This window comes from Salmo trutta, chromosome 27, assembly GCF_901001165.1.
Source record: "Salmo trutta chromosome 27, fSalTru1.1, whole genome shotgun sequence".
NCBI classification, from domain to species: Eukaryota; Metazoa; Chordata; class Actinopteri; order Salmoniformes; family Salmonidae; genus Salmo; species Salmo trutta.
The window spans coordinates 16,780,623-16,799,209 of record NC_042983.1 but is presented as its reverse complement, the minus strand read 5'-3'; the positions used below and the strand labels follow the sequence as shown (position 1 = coordinate 16,799,209).

At 43.8% G+C, this 18,587-nt stretch overlaps 1 protein-coding gene across 21 annotated transcripts in view; it reads left to right on the top strand.

Moving 5' to 3' along the window:
* The window catches only part of LOC115164453 (ankyrin-1), a 183,850-nt gene that overhangs the window by 134,036 nt on the left and 31,227 nt on the right, over positions 1–18,587 (top strand). For 20 of the 21 annotated variants that reach the window (XM_029716949.1, XM_029716941.1, XM_029716946.1 and 17 more), the window contains 26 exons: positions 75–260; positions 393–491; positions 602–700; positions 825–923; positions 1,059–1,256; positions 1,676–1,774; positions 1,891–1,989; positions 2,118–2,216; positions 2,366–2,563; positions 2,676–2,774; positions 2,909–3,007; positions 3,090–3,287; positions 3,399–3,497; positions 4,229–4,327; positions 4,477–4,575; positions 4,699–4,791; positions 5,002–5,074; positions 5,358–5,378; positions 10,935–11,031; positions 11,228–11,306; positions 11,464–11,579; positions 15,489–15,713; positions 15,868–16,022; positions 16,175–16,386; positions 17,817–18,021; positions 18,402–18,498. In XM_029716949.1, coding sequence (XP_029572809.1) covers positions 75–260; positions 393–491; positions 602–700; positions 825–923; positions 1,059–1,256; positions 1,676–1,774; positions 1,891–1,989; positions 2,118–2,216; positions 2,366–2,563; positions 2,676–2,774; positions 2,909–3,007; positions 3,090–3,287; positions 3,399–3,497; positions 4,229–4,327; positions 4,477–4,575; positions 4,699–4,791; positions 5,002–5,074; positions 5,358–5,378; positions 10,935–11,031; positions 11,228–11,306; positions 11,464–11,579; positions 15,489–15,713; positions 15,868–16,022; positions 16,175–16,386; positions 17,817–18,021; positions 18,402–18,498 — 3,242 coding nt within the window. The remainder of the gene's footprint in view (positions 1–74; positions 261–392; positions 492–601; positions 701–824; positions 924–1,058; positions 1,257–1,675; positions 1,775–1,890; positions 1,990–2,117; positions 2,217–2,365; positions 2,564–2,675; positions 2,775–2,908; positions 3,008–3,089; positions 3,288–3,398; positions 3,498–4,228; positions 4,328–4,476; positions 4,576–4,698; positions 4,792–5,001; positions 5,075–5,357; positions 5,379–10,934; positions 11,032–11,227; positions 11,307–11,463; positions 11,580–15,488; positions 15,714–15,867; positions 16,023–16,174; positions 16,387–17,816; positions 18,022–18,401; positions 18,499–18,587) is intronic. The other variant, XM_029716943.1, reaches the window with a different exon arrangement.

Below are 18,587 nucleotides of genomic sequence, written 5' to 3'. Positions count from 1 at the left end.
TCCTTCCCTTCCCCGTCTCTCTGGGTCACTAAACCTTTCTTCGCCTCTGTCTCCGCTCCTTTCTCCTCTGTCAGGATGGCTTTACCCCTCTCGCCGTGGCTCTTCAGCAGGGACATGAGAACGTTGTGGCCCTGCTCATCAATTACGGCACCAAGGGCAAAGTTCGCCTCCCCGCACTGCACATAGCAGCACGGAACGACGACACGCGCACAGCTGCTGTGCTTCTACAGAACGACCCCAACGCAGACGTCCTGAGCAAGGTAGGTACTCACCGTGTGTTTGTCTTCACATAGTTTACTGTGTCCCAGAGCGAGTGGAGGAGACGATACTTGTCAAATTAGAACACATCAAGGCCTTTAGTATAAGAGCTCTGGTCTCCTGTGTCCCTACAGACAGGCTTCACACCGCTTCATATCGCTGCACACTACGAGAACCTGAGCGTCGCACAACTGTTGCTCAACAGAGGAGCCAATGTCAACTTCACCCCTAAGGTATGTCTGTTCCCCTCTGCCCTAGCATCACTGACACATAGTATTGTTACCAGTCCCTCAACGGGTCTCTTTCTTGTCTTACTGCTTTTCTCCTCTGTAATTCTCTCTAGAATGGCATCACACCTTTGCACATCGCATCCAGGAGGGGGAATGTGATCATGGTACGACTCCTGCTGGACCGAGGGGCACAGATTGATGCCAAGACCAAGGTACTGTACTGCATCCCCTATGTCTCTCTCTAGTCTCTAGTGTCAAGCCCTGTCCTGTTACACAAATGATACTATATCGCCCTAGACCAGTGGTTAACTGTCCTCTCTCGCTCTCTCGCTCCAGGATGAGTTGACTCCACTGCACTGTGCAGCCAGGAATGGACACGTGAGGATCATTGAGATCCTGTTAGACCAAGGGGCTCCCATCCAGGCCAAGACCAAGGTACATCTAACGCTAACCCACCAAGTCCTGATCCCTGGACAGTTGTGCTCAAATGCTGCATGCACACAACATAATAAGTAATGCATTGCATCATCCCTCTCTCCTTCTCTCTCTCTCCCCCCCACTCTCCTACAGAACGGCCTTTCTCCCATCCACATGTCAGCACAGGGGGACCACATGGACTGTGTGAGGCAACTAATGCAGTACAATGCTGCAATTGATGACATCACACTGGACCACCTGACCCCCCTGCATGTTGCGGCCCACTGTGGGCACCACCGCATGGCCAAAGTGCTGCTGGACAAGGGAGCCAAACCCAACTCTCGTGCACTGGTCAGTACTACACTCATACATACAGTTGAAGTCAGAAGTTTACATACACTTAGGCTGGAATTTTCCAAGCTGTTTAAAGGCACAGTCAACTTAGTGAATGTAAACTTCTGACCCACTGGAATTGTGATACAGTGAATTATAAGTGAAATAATTTGTCTGTAAACAATTGTTGGAAAAATGACTTGTGTCATGCACAAAGTGTCCTAACCAACTTGCCAAAACTATATTTTGTTAACAAGAAATTTGTGGAGTGGTTAAAAAACGAGTTTTAATGACTCCAACCTAAGTGTAAGTAAACTTCCGACTTCAACTGTATATACAGTACTATGTATTCATTACACATACATACACACACACACCTTCAGTGTGCAGCTGTGTTGAGGTGGTGTGCCTTAGTGACACAGCTGTTGTGTCCTCAGAATGGTTTCACTCCACTTCACATCGCCTGTAAGAAGAACCACATGCGTGTGATGGACCTCTTGCTGAAACACTCTGCTTCCCTAGAGGCTGTGACGGAGGTGAGAGAGATTGGGGCGAGAGAAAGAGATGGAATGTATGCTAGGGAAAGATAAGAGAAGGATTCTGCCAAGGAGAGAGGGATGATTGTTTCATTGTCTGTTTTTTATCTCCCCAGTCTGGCCTGACCCCTTTACATGTGGCCTCGTTCATGGGCCACCGCAAAATAGTCACCATCCTGGTACAGAAGGGAGCTTCTCCCAGTGCTTCCAATGTGGTGAGTCCCCTCCCCATCCATCCACCTCATCACTGACTGAACTGGCTCCTCTGGCCCCTTTTCACAATGCTTTTGTCTTATGGACTTACACTATTCACATTTGTGTTTGTCTGATTGTGTGTGAGCAGAAAGTGGAGACTCCTCTCCACATGGCATGTAGAGCAGGACACTATGAGGTGGCAGAGTTCTTACTGACCAATGCAGCGCCAGTAGACGCCAAGGCCAAGGTAATGACTACACACACACACACACACACACACACACACACACAATCAGAACAACATTCAGTGCGCTTGCTCGTTCCCCACATGACTCCCAACACCATATGTCTGTACCTCTCCTCCCTCTCTCCTGTCCTCCACCCCACCCTGTCCAGGATGACCAGACACCACTCCACTGTGCGTGTCGGATGGGCCACAAGGAGCTGGTTAAGCTGCTGCTGGAGCACAAGGCCAACCCCAACTCCACCACCACGTCCGGACACACACCCCTCCACATCGCTGCCCGCGAGGGACACGCTCAGACCACACGCATCTTACTGGACATGGAGGCCCAGCAGACCAAGATGACCAAGGTACAGTCTGTTGTCCGATGCCCACACACTCTAATCTCTCTGGGTGTTTCTCTATGTGGGCCTGTGTGCTCTCCCCGATGTCTCTATATCTCTATCTGGGATGTCTCTGCAGAAAGGCTTCACTCCTCTCCATGTGGCTTCGAAATATGGCAAAGTGGACGTGGCAGAGCTGCTGCTGGAGAGAGGGGGCAACCCTAACGCTGCTGGCAAGGTAAGGGTTGTAGAACACAGGGAGGAGGGAAGAACAGGGGTGTGTGGAGGGAATGGCCAAAAGGTATTTTGAGATTGAAGGATGCTAGATTAAAATTATGGTGGATTATATGTGTGTGTCTCCTTTACCTTCAGAATGGTCTGACTTCTCTCCATGTGGCTGTCCATCATGACAACCTGGACGTGGTTAACCTGCTGGTCAGCAAGGGAGGCTCCCCACACAGTGCAGCTAGGGTGAGAGACCAGACAAACACACACACACTCACACAAATATAATTGTACTATACGCTAATACCCCTTTGGTTCTCTGTTTTAGAATGGCTACACCCCTCTTCACATAGCATCGAAGCAGAACCAGGTGGAGGTTGCTAGCAGCCTGCTGCAGTACGGTGCCTCGGCCAACGCCGAGTCCCTCCAGGGGGTCACGCCCCTCCACCTGGCCGCTCAGGAGGGCCGGCCTGACATGGTCGCCCTGCTCATCTCCAAACAGGCCAACGTCAACCTGGGGAACAAGGTGAGGCCTCAGGGACTGATACATGGAAGGAGTTAGGATGATTTGGGTGAGCGCTGTTCGTTCTGCTATAACAAGATGCCTTATCTTTGCCCCTGGCTCCTCTCCCCTCAGAGTGGACTGACTCCTCTCCACCTGGTGGCACAGGAAGGCCACGTGGGCATCGCTGATATCCTGGCGAAGCAGGGGGCGTCAGTGTATGCTGCCACACGGGTAAGACCACACTCCTGTTGACCTCTGGGACAAGGCGAGGGATACAACAGTATCGTTGATCAATAGCTCCCAGCGACATATACTGTACATCAGGACTCTGTAAACACTTTTCATTGTTAAAGCATCTCAGTAGATGATAGGATATTGCAGTAGATAATTGCATTCCATCACACATGAAAACTCCTCCTTTGTGCCCGGTTGTAGAGAGTTGGTATGAAGTACACACCCCTACCTCATCATGACATGCACACTGTTACAGTTTGTTATCTGAAGCTAATCTTAAATTCAGGGAATGTTAATGCAAGGTCAGTATGGTACCAGTAACAGAGCTACATGATGAACGATGGGGGCTCCATGGCAGATAGAGTGTCTGAGACCTGACCTTTCCTCTCCTTGGTATAAATAGCCACTGACTGCTTCTCCTGGCTCAGGGTTACGATACCAACATCAATAATAATAATAATAATAATAAACATCACCTAACTACCCTCAGGGCAGGGGCCTCCATGGTTCACTAGACAACATTACCCGAAGACTCAGTGTATCAAACGCAGAGCTTGTAGGGTAAAGGGGACACACACTATAGATATTGTGTAGTGTGTATGTGTTGAATTTGTAATCATGTGACCTCATGTTTAGTTAGCTATCCAGTTGTTAGTGTGTGCTGGTTGTATTTGATACTGATGGGGTCCTACTCTGTGTTTCTGTCCCACATCATGTCTCTGTTTCAGATGGGATACACCCCTCTCCATGTTGCCTGTCACTATGGCAATGTAAAGATGGTGAAGTTCCTCCTGCAGCAGCAGGCCAATGTCAACAGCAAGACTAAGGTGAGCACCTCCCTCTGTACGCCAATGGAACTACACTTACCCCAAATGCATTGTTAACCGTAAAGCACAGTAATATGAACTGGCTATGTGATGTGATTATTTTCATTGTGTCTGGTCAGTATGTTAATGATTGTGTCTCTGTCCCTCAGGTTGGTTACACTGCCCTGCACCAGGCAGCCCAACAGGGCCACACAGACATCGTCACCTTACTGCTCAAACATGGAGCCCAGCCGAACGAGGTCGCTACTGTACGCACCACTGCCTTTCACTCCCTTTCAGTCCTCCACCTCATCCATCATCCTCCTCCAACACTCCATCATCTGTTCAACGACTCTCTCTCAGTCTATCTCCTCTCTCTCTCTCTCTGTTAGAACGGTACGTCGGCCCTGTCCATCGCCAAGCGGTTGGGGTACATCTCTGTAATCGACGTTCTCAAACTGGTTACCGAGGAGACGGTTTCCATGGTGAGAAGTAAATAAGTACCACTGTTGATCATCTGAGTCTGTGTAGAAGTACTTTTTGGTGTTGTCAAATATCTTCCACTAATGCTTTTTATATCCCTCCCGATGCAGACATTGTATACATTTTTGAGTAGTTTGTAATCCTTCTATGCTGCTCTTTATTCAGTCTTTAACCCGTCTCTCTTCTCTCTCTTCTCCCATTCTCTCCCTCAGACCACCACAGAGAAACATCGTATGAGTTTCCCAGAAACAGTGGATGAGATATTGGACGTATCAGAGGACGAAGGTACACAACACTTAACAATACATTACAGACAGAACACAAGAAAACAGATTCAGTCCTGAACACACTTTCTCCTCCTTTTGGCCAGATAGAAGATGTATTGAACTTTCATTTCTTATTAATAGTGAGATTATAGCTATACAAATACCTCGTTATATTTTATGGCACAATTAGTTGCCAGTCCATTCTATAAAAAGAAAATCTGAACACTTTGAATAGACTTATTATAAATGATTTGTAACTGTGCACAGCCTCCTAAAATATGCCTCTTTTGATTGTTTTTTAGGAATTGCACAGCTAACTATAGGTATGACTGTCTCCTTCTCTCTTCTCTGTGCGGTGCTCATAGGTCATCTTAGAGTGTGGCTCCATTTCAAGCTTGTGACGTCTCTCTCTGCCTCTCTTTCTCTCCACCTCTCTTTCTCTCCGCTTCTCCTCTTTTCCGCCTGGTCCTTTTGTGACTTTCTCTCTCTCCTGATGCCCACTGTGGTGCATCCATTTCATGGCTCCATGTCTATAACCTTTCTTTATCCCTCCAATAACATAGACCTGACTATCAGTCACTAACACCCAAGATCAGATGTATTCTATCTCTCTCCATGTCACTGCGGCTGGGGGCTGGGGGCTGGGGGTGGCTGTCCTCACCAGCCTACTGGGTGAAACAGCACAGCCTACTGTACTGTACGAGAAAAGCCCTGTAGTGGAGGTTGTACACTAACCCATTAAGTGTATCAAACCATTCACTACGATTTTTTAATCTAGGTGAACATTTAATTATCTGGTTAAAAAATTTGCGAAAGCTACTGTACTGTATCAACATCCAAGATGTTACTGTACTGAATCAACATCCAAGATGTTACTGTACTGTATCAACATCCAAGATGTTACTGTACTGTATCAACATTAAGATGTTACTGTACTGTATCAACATTAATATGTTACTGTACTGTATCAACATCCAAGATGTTACTGTACTGTATCAACATTAAGATGTTACTGTACTGTATCAACATTAAGATGTTACTGTACTGTATCAACATTAAGATGTTACTGTACTGTATCAACATCCAAGATGTTACTGTACTGTATCAACATTAAGATGTTACTGTACTGTATCAACATCCAAGATGTTACTGTACTGTATCAACATTAAGATGTTACTGTACTGTATCAACATCCAAGATGTTACTGTACTGTATCAACATTAAGATGTTACTGTACTGTATCAACATTAAGATGTTACTGTACTGTATCAACATCCAAGATGTTACTGTACTGAATCAACATTAATATGTTACTGTACTGTATCAACATTAATATGTTACTGTACTGTATCAACATCCAAGATGTTACTGTACTGTATCAACATTAAGATGTTACTGTACTGTATCAACATCCAAGATGTTACTGTACTGAATCAACATTAATATGTTACTGTACTGTATCAACATTAAGATGTTACTGTACTGTATCAACATTAATATGTTACTGTACTGTATCAACATTAAGATGTTACTGTACTGTATCAACATTAAGATGTTACTGTACTGAATCAACATTAATATGTTACTGTACTGTATCAACATTAATATGTTACTGTACTGTATCAACATTAAGATGTTACTGTACTGAATCAACATTAATATGTTACTGTACTGTATCAACATTAAGATGTTACTGTACTGTATCAACATCCAAGATGTTACTGTACTGAATCAACATCCAATATGTTACTGTACTAAATCAACATTAATATGTTACTGTACTGTATCAACATTAATATGTTACTGTACTGTATCAACATCCAAGATGTTACTGTACTGTATCAACATTAAGATGTTACTGTACTGTATCAACATCCAAGATGTTACTGTACTGTATCAACATTAATATGTTACTGTACTGTATCAACATTAAGATGTTACTGTACTGTATCAACATTAAGATGTTACTGTACTGTATCAACATCCAAGATGTTACTGTACTGTATCAACATCCAAGATGTTACTGTACTGTATCAACATTAAGATGTTACTGTACTGTATCAACATTAAGATGTTACTGTACTGAATCAACATTAATGTGTTACTGTACTGTATCAACATTAAGATGTTACTGTACTGTATCAACATTAATATGTTACTGTACTGTATCAACATTAAGATGTTGCTGTACTGTATCAACATTAAGATGTTACTGTACTGAATTAACATTAAGATGTTACTGTACTGTATCAACATTAATATGTTACTGTACTGTATCAACATTAAGATGTTACTGTACTGTATCAACATTAATATGTTACTGTACTGTATCAACATCCAAGATGTTACTGTACTGTATCAACATCCAAGATGTTACTGTACTGTATCAACATTAAGATGTTACTGTACTGTATCAACATTAAGATGTTACTGTACTGTATCAACATTAATATGTTACTGTACTGTATCAACATTAAGATGTTACTGTACTGTATCAACATTAAGATGTTACTGTACTGTATCAACATTAAGATGTTACTGTACTGTATCAACATTCCACGGTGTTGATGGTGTTATCTGGCTGTTGCTGTCTTGTTGTTGTGATGTGTTTATCAATGTTCCTCCATTGTGACCCACTACATCCGCTGTCATTTGTATAGTCTGTTTCTGTAGTGTTTAAAGACGTGTGTGTGTGTGTGTGCTGTGTGTGTTTGCGGTGGTGTCCATATACTGTGAGGCAATGAGAACAAAGTAATGGTGCGACAAAAACAGTTTTGCACAAAAGTCTTCAAAGTCCCACGGGTGTCTTATCAACCAGTAGAGGTCAAAATGTAAATGTTACAACACCTTGACTATGATGTCAGAGGAAGTCACACCCTTATATTTTTAGCTCCCTGATAATTTAACTGACAGATTGTCACCGTTGGTCTAAAATTAGAAAGTAGCTTATTTGCTGTCTTAAAGACACAGATCACTTACTCAAATTATGGAACATAAAGGCATATTCCTCTCACATACACATACTTTACACTTCTGATTTTTACAACATCTGACACATACCCACTCATTAAAGGTGTGGCAACACAGAAGAGGAGGTGAGTTGACTCATTTTAAACCTGTGGAAACATACAGACTCACTGGTTAATACGCCCTCACCATTGATTTGGCTCCGGACCACATCCAGGCACCCACTCAAACACTCTGAAAACAACCCTAACACCTCCCGTGCTGATACAGACACAAGCACATGCATTAACGGAACAATTGTTTTTGGCGCTGGTGACTTCTCTCCAGTTAGCTCAGGATTTGAGGGGGTAAGTAACTATAACCTGCCACTTCCTGGAAGAAACTTAAATGGGTAGAGGAACACAGATAAGAGAACATAATAAAGTGAAAATAGATGGTTTTGAGTCATGAGTGCTTTTGTGTATCCGCCATGCCAGTCTATTGTGTGTTGTGAAGTACATACTGTATGTATTTTTATGTACTCTGTGTTTTTTTTTTATACAAGAATGTCCCTCAGCCGGGACTCCCAGAGGGAGAGAAAAAAAACTCAACCTTTAAATCCAGCCAGTTTGGGTCCATGTTGATGTGGACATGACTGTCCCAATGGACATGGACATGGCTGTTGTGACATTGTCCTGTTTTAGACTCAGTTCGTGTTGGGCCATTGGAACTGTCCAGATGTTAGGAAAGTCTGGGATATTTTACTGTAAATACCCAATACTATATGCTGTGCTCCAAATATTAAACTACTGGAAATAGTTTATGGATGAAAAGTATTTCAACAGATCACATTTTACATGAATATTGAACATAGTGCAAGAACCCCCATCTGTTTTCTATCTTTCTCCATGTCCTTTCGCTCCATCTGCCTTTGAGTCTCTGTGATCGTGGCTTCACTAAATCTTTTCCCATTGACAAGCATTAACACGTGCACAGTGTGTGGAGCGTTGTCACGGTCGTCGTAAGAGCTGGATCAAGGCGCAGCGTACGTAGCGTTCCACATCTTTATTATAAAGTGAAACTTCAGCACAAACAAAACAATAAAGAACAAACGAAACGTGACGTTCAGGAGTGCTCACAGGCAACTACACAAAAACAAAACAAGATCCCACAAAACACAGTGGGGAAATGGCTACCTAAATATGATCCCCAATCAGAGACAACGATAAACAGCAGCCTCTGATTGGGAACCATACCAGGTCAACATAGAAATAGAACAACCTAGATTACCCACCCTAGTCACACCCCGACCTAACCAACATAGAGAATAAAAGGCTCTCTATGGTCAGGGCGTGACAAGTGTAGTCATTAACCCTTCAACTCACCAACCTAACTACTATATAAACCAGGGATGGGCAACTTTGATGGGGTGGGGGCCACAAAACATCATGAGGGGCAGTCAGAGCCTTTTGTTGTATTTTTAAAGCAAGTTTGCTGCAATTTTACACATTTTGCCATGGGGCGGAGAGAATATTTAGCAATTTTATTACAAATTTCATGCAATTCTACTAATTTTCTATAGGGTGGAGAGAAATGTTTGCAGTTTTTAATATGATTTGAGTGAGAGTGACTAACAAAATCAATGGGGTCCCCCCCCGGTTGGTAATTCGACCATGATTACTACAAGTTTAGATTGCTGGCTATACTCATATACGAATCTAAAAGAAAAATGCTGACACGGGCTGATTGAGTGACTGTCAGTGACTGCTGATGCACAACCATATTTCAAAACTGCACCTTGTGTATTCCACTATCCTAACTCTCAATTGTAAGTTTTTATTTATTTTCGTTTTTGGAAATTGATCTACAGGCCTACAAAAGGGGAAGGGGAGTGGGCCGTGGGACGCCAGTTGCCCATCCCTGATATAAATCCTAGGTTATATTTACTATACTCATTCATTCTATGTTTTCTGACCCTGACTCACATGCTGCAGATTTCTTTTTGATCTCTCTCACTCTGTCACTCCTCTGACCACTGTTCTCTCTCTCACTCTGTCACTCCTCTGACCACTGTTCTCTCTTTCTGTCACTCCTCTGACCACTGTTCTCTCTCTCTCTGTCACTCCTCTGACCACTGTTCTCTCTCTCTCTGTCACTCCTCTGACCACTGTTCTCTCTCTCTCTCTGTCACTCCTCTGACCACTGTTCTCTCTCTCTCTCTGTCACTCCTCTGACCACTGTTCTCTCTCTCACTCTGTCACTCCTCTGACCACTGTTCTCTCTTTCTGTCACTCCTCTGACCACTGTTCTCTCTTTCTCTGTCACTCCTCTGACCACTGTTCTCTCTCTCTCTCTGTCACTCCTCTGACCACTGTTCTCTCTCTCTCTGTCACTCCTCTGACCACTGTTCTCTCTCTCTCTGTCACTCCTCTGACCACTGTTCTCTCTCTCTCTCTGTCACTCCTCTGACCACTGTTCTCTCTTTCTGTCACTCCTCTGACCACTGTTCTCTCTCTCGCTCTGTCACTCCTCTGACCACTGTTCTCTCTCTCTCTCTCTCTCTCTCTCTGTCACTCCTCTGACCACTGTTCTCTCTCTCGCTCTGTCACTCCTCTGACCACTGTTCTCTCTCTCTCGCTCTGTCACTCCTCTGACCACTGTTCTCTCTCTCGCTCTGTCACTCCTCTGACCACTGTTCTCTCTCTCTCTCTCTCTCTCTCTCTGTCACTCCTCTGACCACTGTTCTCTCTCTCTCTCTCTGTCACTCATCTGACCACTGTTCTCTCTCTCTCTGTCACTCCTCTGACCACTGTTCTCTCTCTCTCTCGCTCTGTCACTCCTCTGACCACTGTTCTCTCTCTCTCTCTCTCTGTCACTCCTCTGACCACTGTCTGTTCTCTCTCTCTCTCTGGCCCTGCTGTTGTTGTCTGAAGGGGAGGAGCTTTTGGGGACGGAAGGAGCCAGGTACATGAAGATGGATGACTTGAAGGACCATGATGACGATTTCCTGTCACCCAAGAAATCTATGGAGTACGAGAGAGGGCTGGGCACTGTGTAGGGTTGGCTGGGGTAGGGGATGGGGTAGATGGAGGGGGTTAGAGGGGGCTGATGGGGGGTACGCAATGGTAAAGAACAGGGAATGGTTTGATTAGAGCAGTATTGGGATGTGTGGAGTGGAATAAGAATATTCCCTTTATTCACTGTGCTCTGCTCTTCTCTCCAATAGTAACTACTCACCTGCCATTCCCAGGATCCCTTGTGTATCCCCAGAGACGGTAATCCTGAAGGAGCATGACATGGAGCAGGTACACAACAGACGGGTTATGTTCTGTCCTAACGAGGGGGTGTCATTATAGTTGCTATATCATTACTGAACATGTGTGTATCTAAACCTGTGGAGAGTGAGTAGAAAAGTAAACATGTAAAATGCTACAATGAGCCATTCTCCTGTCTGTCTTTTAGGTACACACTCCAATGCCATTACAAAAAGATTATGATGACGACTCCCTGATCCCCAGCAGTCCAGCTACAGAGACCTCTGACAACGTCAGTCCTGTGGCCAGCCCCATACACACAGGGTCAGTACACACAGCAATGTGTGTGTCCGTCCTCCCCTGCCTGTAGCCCTACACTGACAAATGCCTTATGTTGTCCATAAACAATATCCAAGAGTAGGGTTGAAAAGCTATGAGTAATTTACTAAAGTTATCGGAATCTTCAGTAATTTTGGTAATTAACATTAAATCTATGGCAAACTATCGTAACTTTGGGAATTTATAAACTACATGACCAAAAGTATGTGGACACCTGCTCGTCGAACATCTCATTCCAAAATATTGGGCATTAATATGGAGTTGGTCCCCCCCTTTGCTGCTATAACAGCCTCCACTCTTCTGGGAAGGCTTTCCACGAGATGTTGGAACATTGCTGCGGGCAGTGATGTTGGGCAATTAGGCCTGGCTCGCAGTCGGCATTCCAATTCATCCCAAAGGTGTTCAATGGGGTTGAGGTCAGGGCTCTGTGCAGGCCAACCAAGTTCTACCACACCGATCTCGACAAATCATTTCTGTATGGACCTCAAATTTAGGCACAGGGGCATTGTCATGCTGAAACAGGAAAGGACCTTCCCCAAACTGTTGCCACAAAGTTGTAAGCACAGAATCATCTAGAAGGTCATTGTATGCATAAGCATTAAGATTTCCCTTCACTGGAACTAAGGAGCATAGCCTGAACCATGAAAAACAGCCCCATTCCTTCTCCACAAAACTTTACAGTTAGCACTATGCATTCAGGCAGGTAGTGTTCTCCTGGTATCTGCCAAACCCAGATTTATCCGTCGGACGGCCAGATGGTGAAGCGTGATTCATCGTTCCAGAGAATGCGTTTCCACTGCTCCAGAGTCCAATGATCTTAGGCTTGAAACCCATTTCATGAAGCTCCCGTCGAACAGTTATTGTGATGGCGTTACTTCTAGAGGCAATTTGGAACTTGGTAGTGAGTGTTGCAACCGAGGACAGACAATTGTTACACGCAATTTTTACAGCAGTTCTGTGAGCTTGTGTGGCCTACCGCTTTGCGGCTGAGCCGTTGTTGCTCCTAGACGTTTCCACTTCACAACAACAGCACTTTCAGTTGACCGGGGCAGTTTTAGCAGGGCATACATTTGAAGAACTGACTTGTTGGAAAGGTGGCATTCTATGACAGTGCCACGTTGAAAGTCACTGAGCTCTTCAGTAAGGCCATATTACTGCCAATGTTTGTCTATGGAGATTGCATGACTGTGTGCTCGATGTTATACACCTGTCAGGAACTCGTGTGGCTTAAATAGCCAAATCTACTACTTTGAAGGGGTGTCCACATACTTTTGTGTACTTGAATAACGTAAAACAATGTATTCATATGGTATCCTTTGGTAACACTTTATTTGGATAGTCCATCTATAGATGCTCTACAGACTATTAGTAATTTCACCTCACCCTATCCCAAACCTTATCCTAACCCTAAACTTAACCCTTACCCTACCCTGACCTTTGCTCTTACCCTGACCCTTATTCTAAACCTATCCCTAACCATAACCGTAGTAAGCAATTGCTTTAGAACAGATAGCGTGTTGCTAGTATGACCATCTATAGAGCATAGTTTGACCTTAATTTTTTATAACGGTGTCCATATTGTCCATGATTTTCTAGTAGATAGACCAAATGGTTCAAGAGGAAATAGCCTATTTAATGATAAAAGTATCTAATCAGGCCTCCCGAGTGCATCACAGTGATTGAGGCGTCACTACACACCCGGATTCGATCCCAGGCTGTCACAACCCGCGTGACTGGGAGTCCCATAGGGCGGCGCACAATTGGCCCAGCGTCGTTAGGGGGGGGTTTGGCCGGTGGGGCTTTACTTGTCTCATTGTGGTCTAGACTTCGGTCGTCAGTTGAATGGTGTTTGCTCCAGCACAATGGTGCAGCTGGGTTCCAGGTTAAGCGGGCGGGTGTTAAGAAGCGCGGTTTGGCGAGTCATGTTTCGGAGGACGCATGACTCGACCTTCACCTCTCCCGAGCCCATTTGGACAAGATCGCAATTGGATATCACGAATTTGGGGAGGAAAAGGACTCGTTCAACTATTGACTTTTTTCACAACTGCCACCAGTTTGACGCCAAAACATTGCAAAAAATACATATTGACGAAGTAAAATAAATAAAAGTGTAAAAAAATATATAGAAATCAATATTTCATACTAACCCCCATATTAAACAATGGTATTCACTAAGTTGATGGTATATATTTAGGATAATGTTTTACAGGTTTGTCATTGTATAAACAGTATATACATTACAAGTCAAAAGTTTGGACACACCTACTCATTCAAGTGTTGTTCTTTATTTTGACTATTTTCTACATTTTAGAATAATAATGAAGACATCAAAACTATGAAATCACACATATGGAATCATGAAATAACCAAAAAAATGTTAAACAAATCAAAATATATTTTATATTTGAGATTCTTCAAAGTAGCCACCCTTTCCCTTGATGACAGTTTTGCACATGCTTGGCATTCTCTCAACCAGCTTCATGAGGTAGTCACCTGGAATGCATTTAAATTAACAGGTGTGCCTTGTTAAAAGTTAATTTGTGGAATTTCTTACCATCTTAATGCGTTTGTGCCAATCAGTCGTGTTGTGACAAGGTAGGGGTGGTATACAAAAGATAGCCCTATTTGGTAAAATACCAAGTCCATATCATGGCAAGAACAGCTCAAATAAGTAAAGAGAAATGACAGTCCATCATTACTTAAAGTCATGAAGGTCAATCAATCCTGAAAATGTCAAGAACTTTGAAAGTTTCTTCAAGTGCAGTTGCAAAAACCATCAAGCGCTATGATGAAACTGGCTTTCATGAGGACCGCCACAGGAAGGAAGACCCAGAGTTACCTCTGCTGCAGAGTTCATTACAGTTACCAACCACAGAAATTGCAGCCCAAATAAATGCTTCACAGAGTTCAAGTAACAGACACATCTCAACATCAACTGTTCAGAGGAGACTGCATGAATCAGGCCTTTATGGTCGAATTGCTGCAAAGAAACCACTACGAAAGGACACCAATAAGAATAAGAGACTTGCTTGGGCCAAGAAACACGAGCAATGGACATTAGACGGGTGGAAATCTGTCCTTTGGTCTGATGAGTCCAAATGTTTTATTTTTGGTTCCAACAAAACCATTTGTTTTTCAACAGGATAATGATCCAACACACCTCCAGGCTGTGTAAGGGCTACTTGACCAAGAAGGAGAGTAATAGAGTGCTGCATCAGATGGCCTGGCCTCCACAATCACCTGACCTCAACCCAATTGAGATGGTTTGGGATGAGTCGGACCGTAGAGTTAAGGAAAAGCAGCCCACAAGTGCTCAGCATATGTGGGAACTCCTTCAAGACTGTTGGAAAAGCATTGAAGCTGGTTGAGAGAATGCCAAGAGTATGCAAAGGTGTCATCAAGGCAAAGGGTGGCTACTTTGAAGAATCTAAAATCTAAACTATATTTTGATTTGTTTAACCCTTTTTTGGTTACTACATGATTCCATATGTGTTATTTCATAGTTTTGATGTCTTCACTATTATTTTACAATGTAGAACAAAGTAAAAATAAAGAACAACCCTTGAATGAGTAGGTGTGTCCAAACTTTTGACTGGTACTATGTATTTTTTATCATCTTGTTTAGTTATTTAATATATTTTACATGTGATAAGGCCACACAGAGGACCAGAGATAATTACAGACACCTACGATAATATGAAGTACCCAAAAGGGCCACTAGATGTCTTATGATAGATTACATAAAATCCTTGAAATCTACCAAAATTCTGGTAATTTACTGGTAAATGTAGAAAGTTTCCAGTAATACACCCTCCCTTTGCAACCCTATCCAAGAGCGGAAATAGAAACATTGGTAGGCTGTCTAATGATGTGGGGACGCTTGTCTTTTGTCAGGTTCCTGGTGAGTTTCATGGTGGATGCTCGGGGCGGCTCGATGCGAGGCAGCAGACATAACGGCCTGCGTGTCATCATCCCTCCACGGACCTGTGCCGCCCCCACACGGATCACCTGTCGTCTGGTCAAGCCCCAGAAACTCACCACTCCTCCCCCCCTGGTGGAGGGAGAGGGCCTGGCCAGCCGTATCATATCACTGGGCCCAGCCAGCATGCAGTTCTTAGGGTGAGGACTAAACCTACACTGTAGAGTATTGAAGGGAGGACATTTTGAGATCAGGAAAAAAAATCTAATTCTAAAATTGTGTTCACCATTCGGTGAGGGTATCCACTAATTACATTATGAGCTTATTGTCTCTGTGACTTTCTGTGTCTTTCAGGCCTGTGATCGTGGAGATCCCTCACTTTGCTGCTCTGGGTCGAGGGGACCGGGAGCTGGTGGTGCTGAGGAGTGAGAACGGCTCTGTCTGGAAGGAACACCGCAATCGCTATGGAGACGATGTGCTGGAGACTATCCTCAATGGGATGGATGAAGGTAGTAAAATGAGAAGTTCTACTAACTCAGTCAGACCTGATTACAGTCACTGATAATAGGCTGTTTGGTGTTCACCATTGCTTTCTTATCAGTACTGTAAGAGTACTACCCACTCTCATTGACCGCTATGGTCTGCCTGTTTATTCCTTTAGAGCTGGAGAGCCAGGAGGAGCTTGGGAAGAAGCGTATCCGACGAATCATCTCCACTGACTTCCCCCTCTACTTTGCTGTGGTGTCACGCGTCCAGCAGGAGAGCGATCTGATTGGCCCAGAAGGGGGTCAGCTGACCAGTAAACTGGTACCGTTGGTCCAGGCTTCGTTCCCTGAGACAGCGGTCACCAAGCGAGTCCGTCTAGGCCTGCAGGTGAGATGGGAGGATGAGGAGGAAGAAGGAGGAGGAAGACAGTATCGTTAGTGCCTGCCTGTATCACCAAGAATGCTATATGCATGCTATGTGGATTTGGTTTGAATTTGATCAGCACCTTTAAAATTATTTTGCCTTGCCAAGAGGTTGAACATTTGCATATTTGTGATTTTTTCCTGTGTCCTAAACACAAACACTGAGATGTACTATGTACATACACATAGTACAGTCACTTGACTATGGACATTTTAACCTTCAAACTTTATGAGGCTGTTTTCAAAGTCACCAATGTTTCGAGTCACCAATGTTTGCAAATGAGCATGCCAGTGTCCTAAACCTTAATGCATCATTCACTACTGTGGTTACATTCTATAGCTATAGTCATGGTTAGACAATGCAGAGGGACTTTGTTGAAAGTGAGCGTTCTTTAGCAGCATGCCTGCTATGATCAGAGTGGAGAGTGGTTTGAATTTGGTTTCATACCTGTGTGTTGAGGGGTTTTAGCCCTTGCCATGGATAAACCTCCATATTGGCCTACATGGTAGCCTCATTTTTAGAGAGAAATATGTTACAGTGAACATGGCACAGGATGCATTTCACGGTAAGGTCTACACTTGTTGTATTCGGCGCATGTGACAAATAAAGTTTGATTTGATTTGATTCCACCATCCATGGACCTTCCATCTCCCCTGCTGCTTTGGTGCATCCGCTGTGTTACCTGCAGCCTGTAGAGCTGTGAATGTAGAACCTTATAGCCTAATAACCCGGTGATGGTTTTACTCTAGCAGATACACTAACCTTCTCAAAGGCTGTACAAAGTGAGACAGTTAACTTGAATGTGTAGCGAGGGAGACCATTTATTTTATTTCATATATCATTTAATATTCATCAAGTGAAGCAAGTGAACGAGGGAATCTGTGCATGAATACTGGAATTGTGAGATGTATTCTATACTCTGACTGGGTTAAACAACGTCTTTTTCTTTCAAATCTGTTTGCATTCATGTCTAAAGGTTTATGATTTTTTGTGAATATAGATTTTTAAATGTTAATATTTGTTTCACATTTTACAATAAACACTGACAACAAAAAAGAAACGCAATGTGTCTTTTCAAATTGTTTGTATGTTTTGGTGTAGATTCAAATAGCATTTTGTTGACCATAGACTTCTCTCTCTTTCTCTTCAACCTTCATTTCTTCCATTTTATTTATTTACCTGTACATTGTCATCTGTTACATCATCACATACATCCTATTATCTCTCACTGTCTTCTTTTCTCGTACTCTTTCGCTCTACATTGCTATCTGTCTGTCTACCTTTGTGTCAATTTCTTTCCCTCTTTCTCTCTGTGCCTTCCTCTCTTTCTTCTCCACACTCCTCCGCCACATCGTTGTCTCTCCCTCCACACGTCCTCTCCCCTCCAACCTCAGGCCCAACCAGTCCCAGACGAGCTGGTTGCCAAGCTGCTGGGTAACCAGGCAACCTTCAGCCCTGTGGTGACTGTGGAGCCACGGCGACGCAAGTTCCACCGGCCCATCGGCCTGTGCATCCCCCTGCCCCCCTCCTGGAGAGAGAGCCCCCGGGACTCTGGAGAGGGGGACACCACCAGCCTGCGCCTGCTCTGCAGTGTCATCGGTACGCCAACACTTTCACACGCAAACCTGACTGAGGCCTTACAGTGGACTAATGGCACAGTGGAATAGTTTAATAGTTTCCCTCTACTTAGAGTAAACTATGAGTTGAACCGCATGATCACCTCATAGACAGAAGGAAATTCATTGAACATAGTGATTCAAAGTCTCTCAGCAGTGAGATGGGAAAATCCAGATTTATGTAGGTCTGCAAGTCAAAGAATATGCAATGTCATTGCTATATACAGTAACTGTTGATTCTCTGCACCATAACAATGGGTGTCAGAGTGATATGGTGAAGTAAAATCTCCTTGCATGTTTAATATACCTTTTTCTCCTCATCCTTATATCTTGGTGTAACTGATGTCTCTTCCTTCTCCACAGGTGGCACAGCCCCAGCCCAGTGGGAGGACATCACAGGCACCACCAAGCTCATATATAGCAAAGACTGTGCCAACTTCACAACCAATGTGTCAGCACGGTAAGTATACAGCTGCAACTCACTCATTAGCATTCATGTTCATTCGACATTCAAGTTCACATCCTGAACCTCACAATCTAAATCTCACA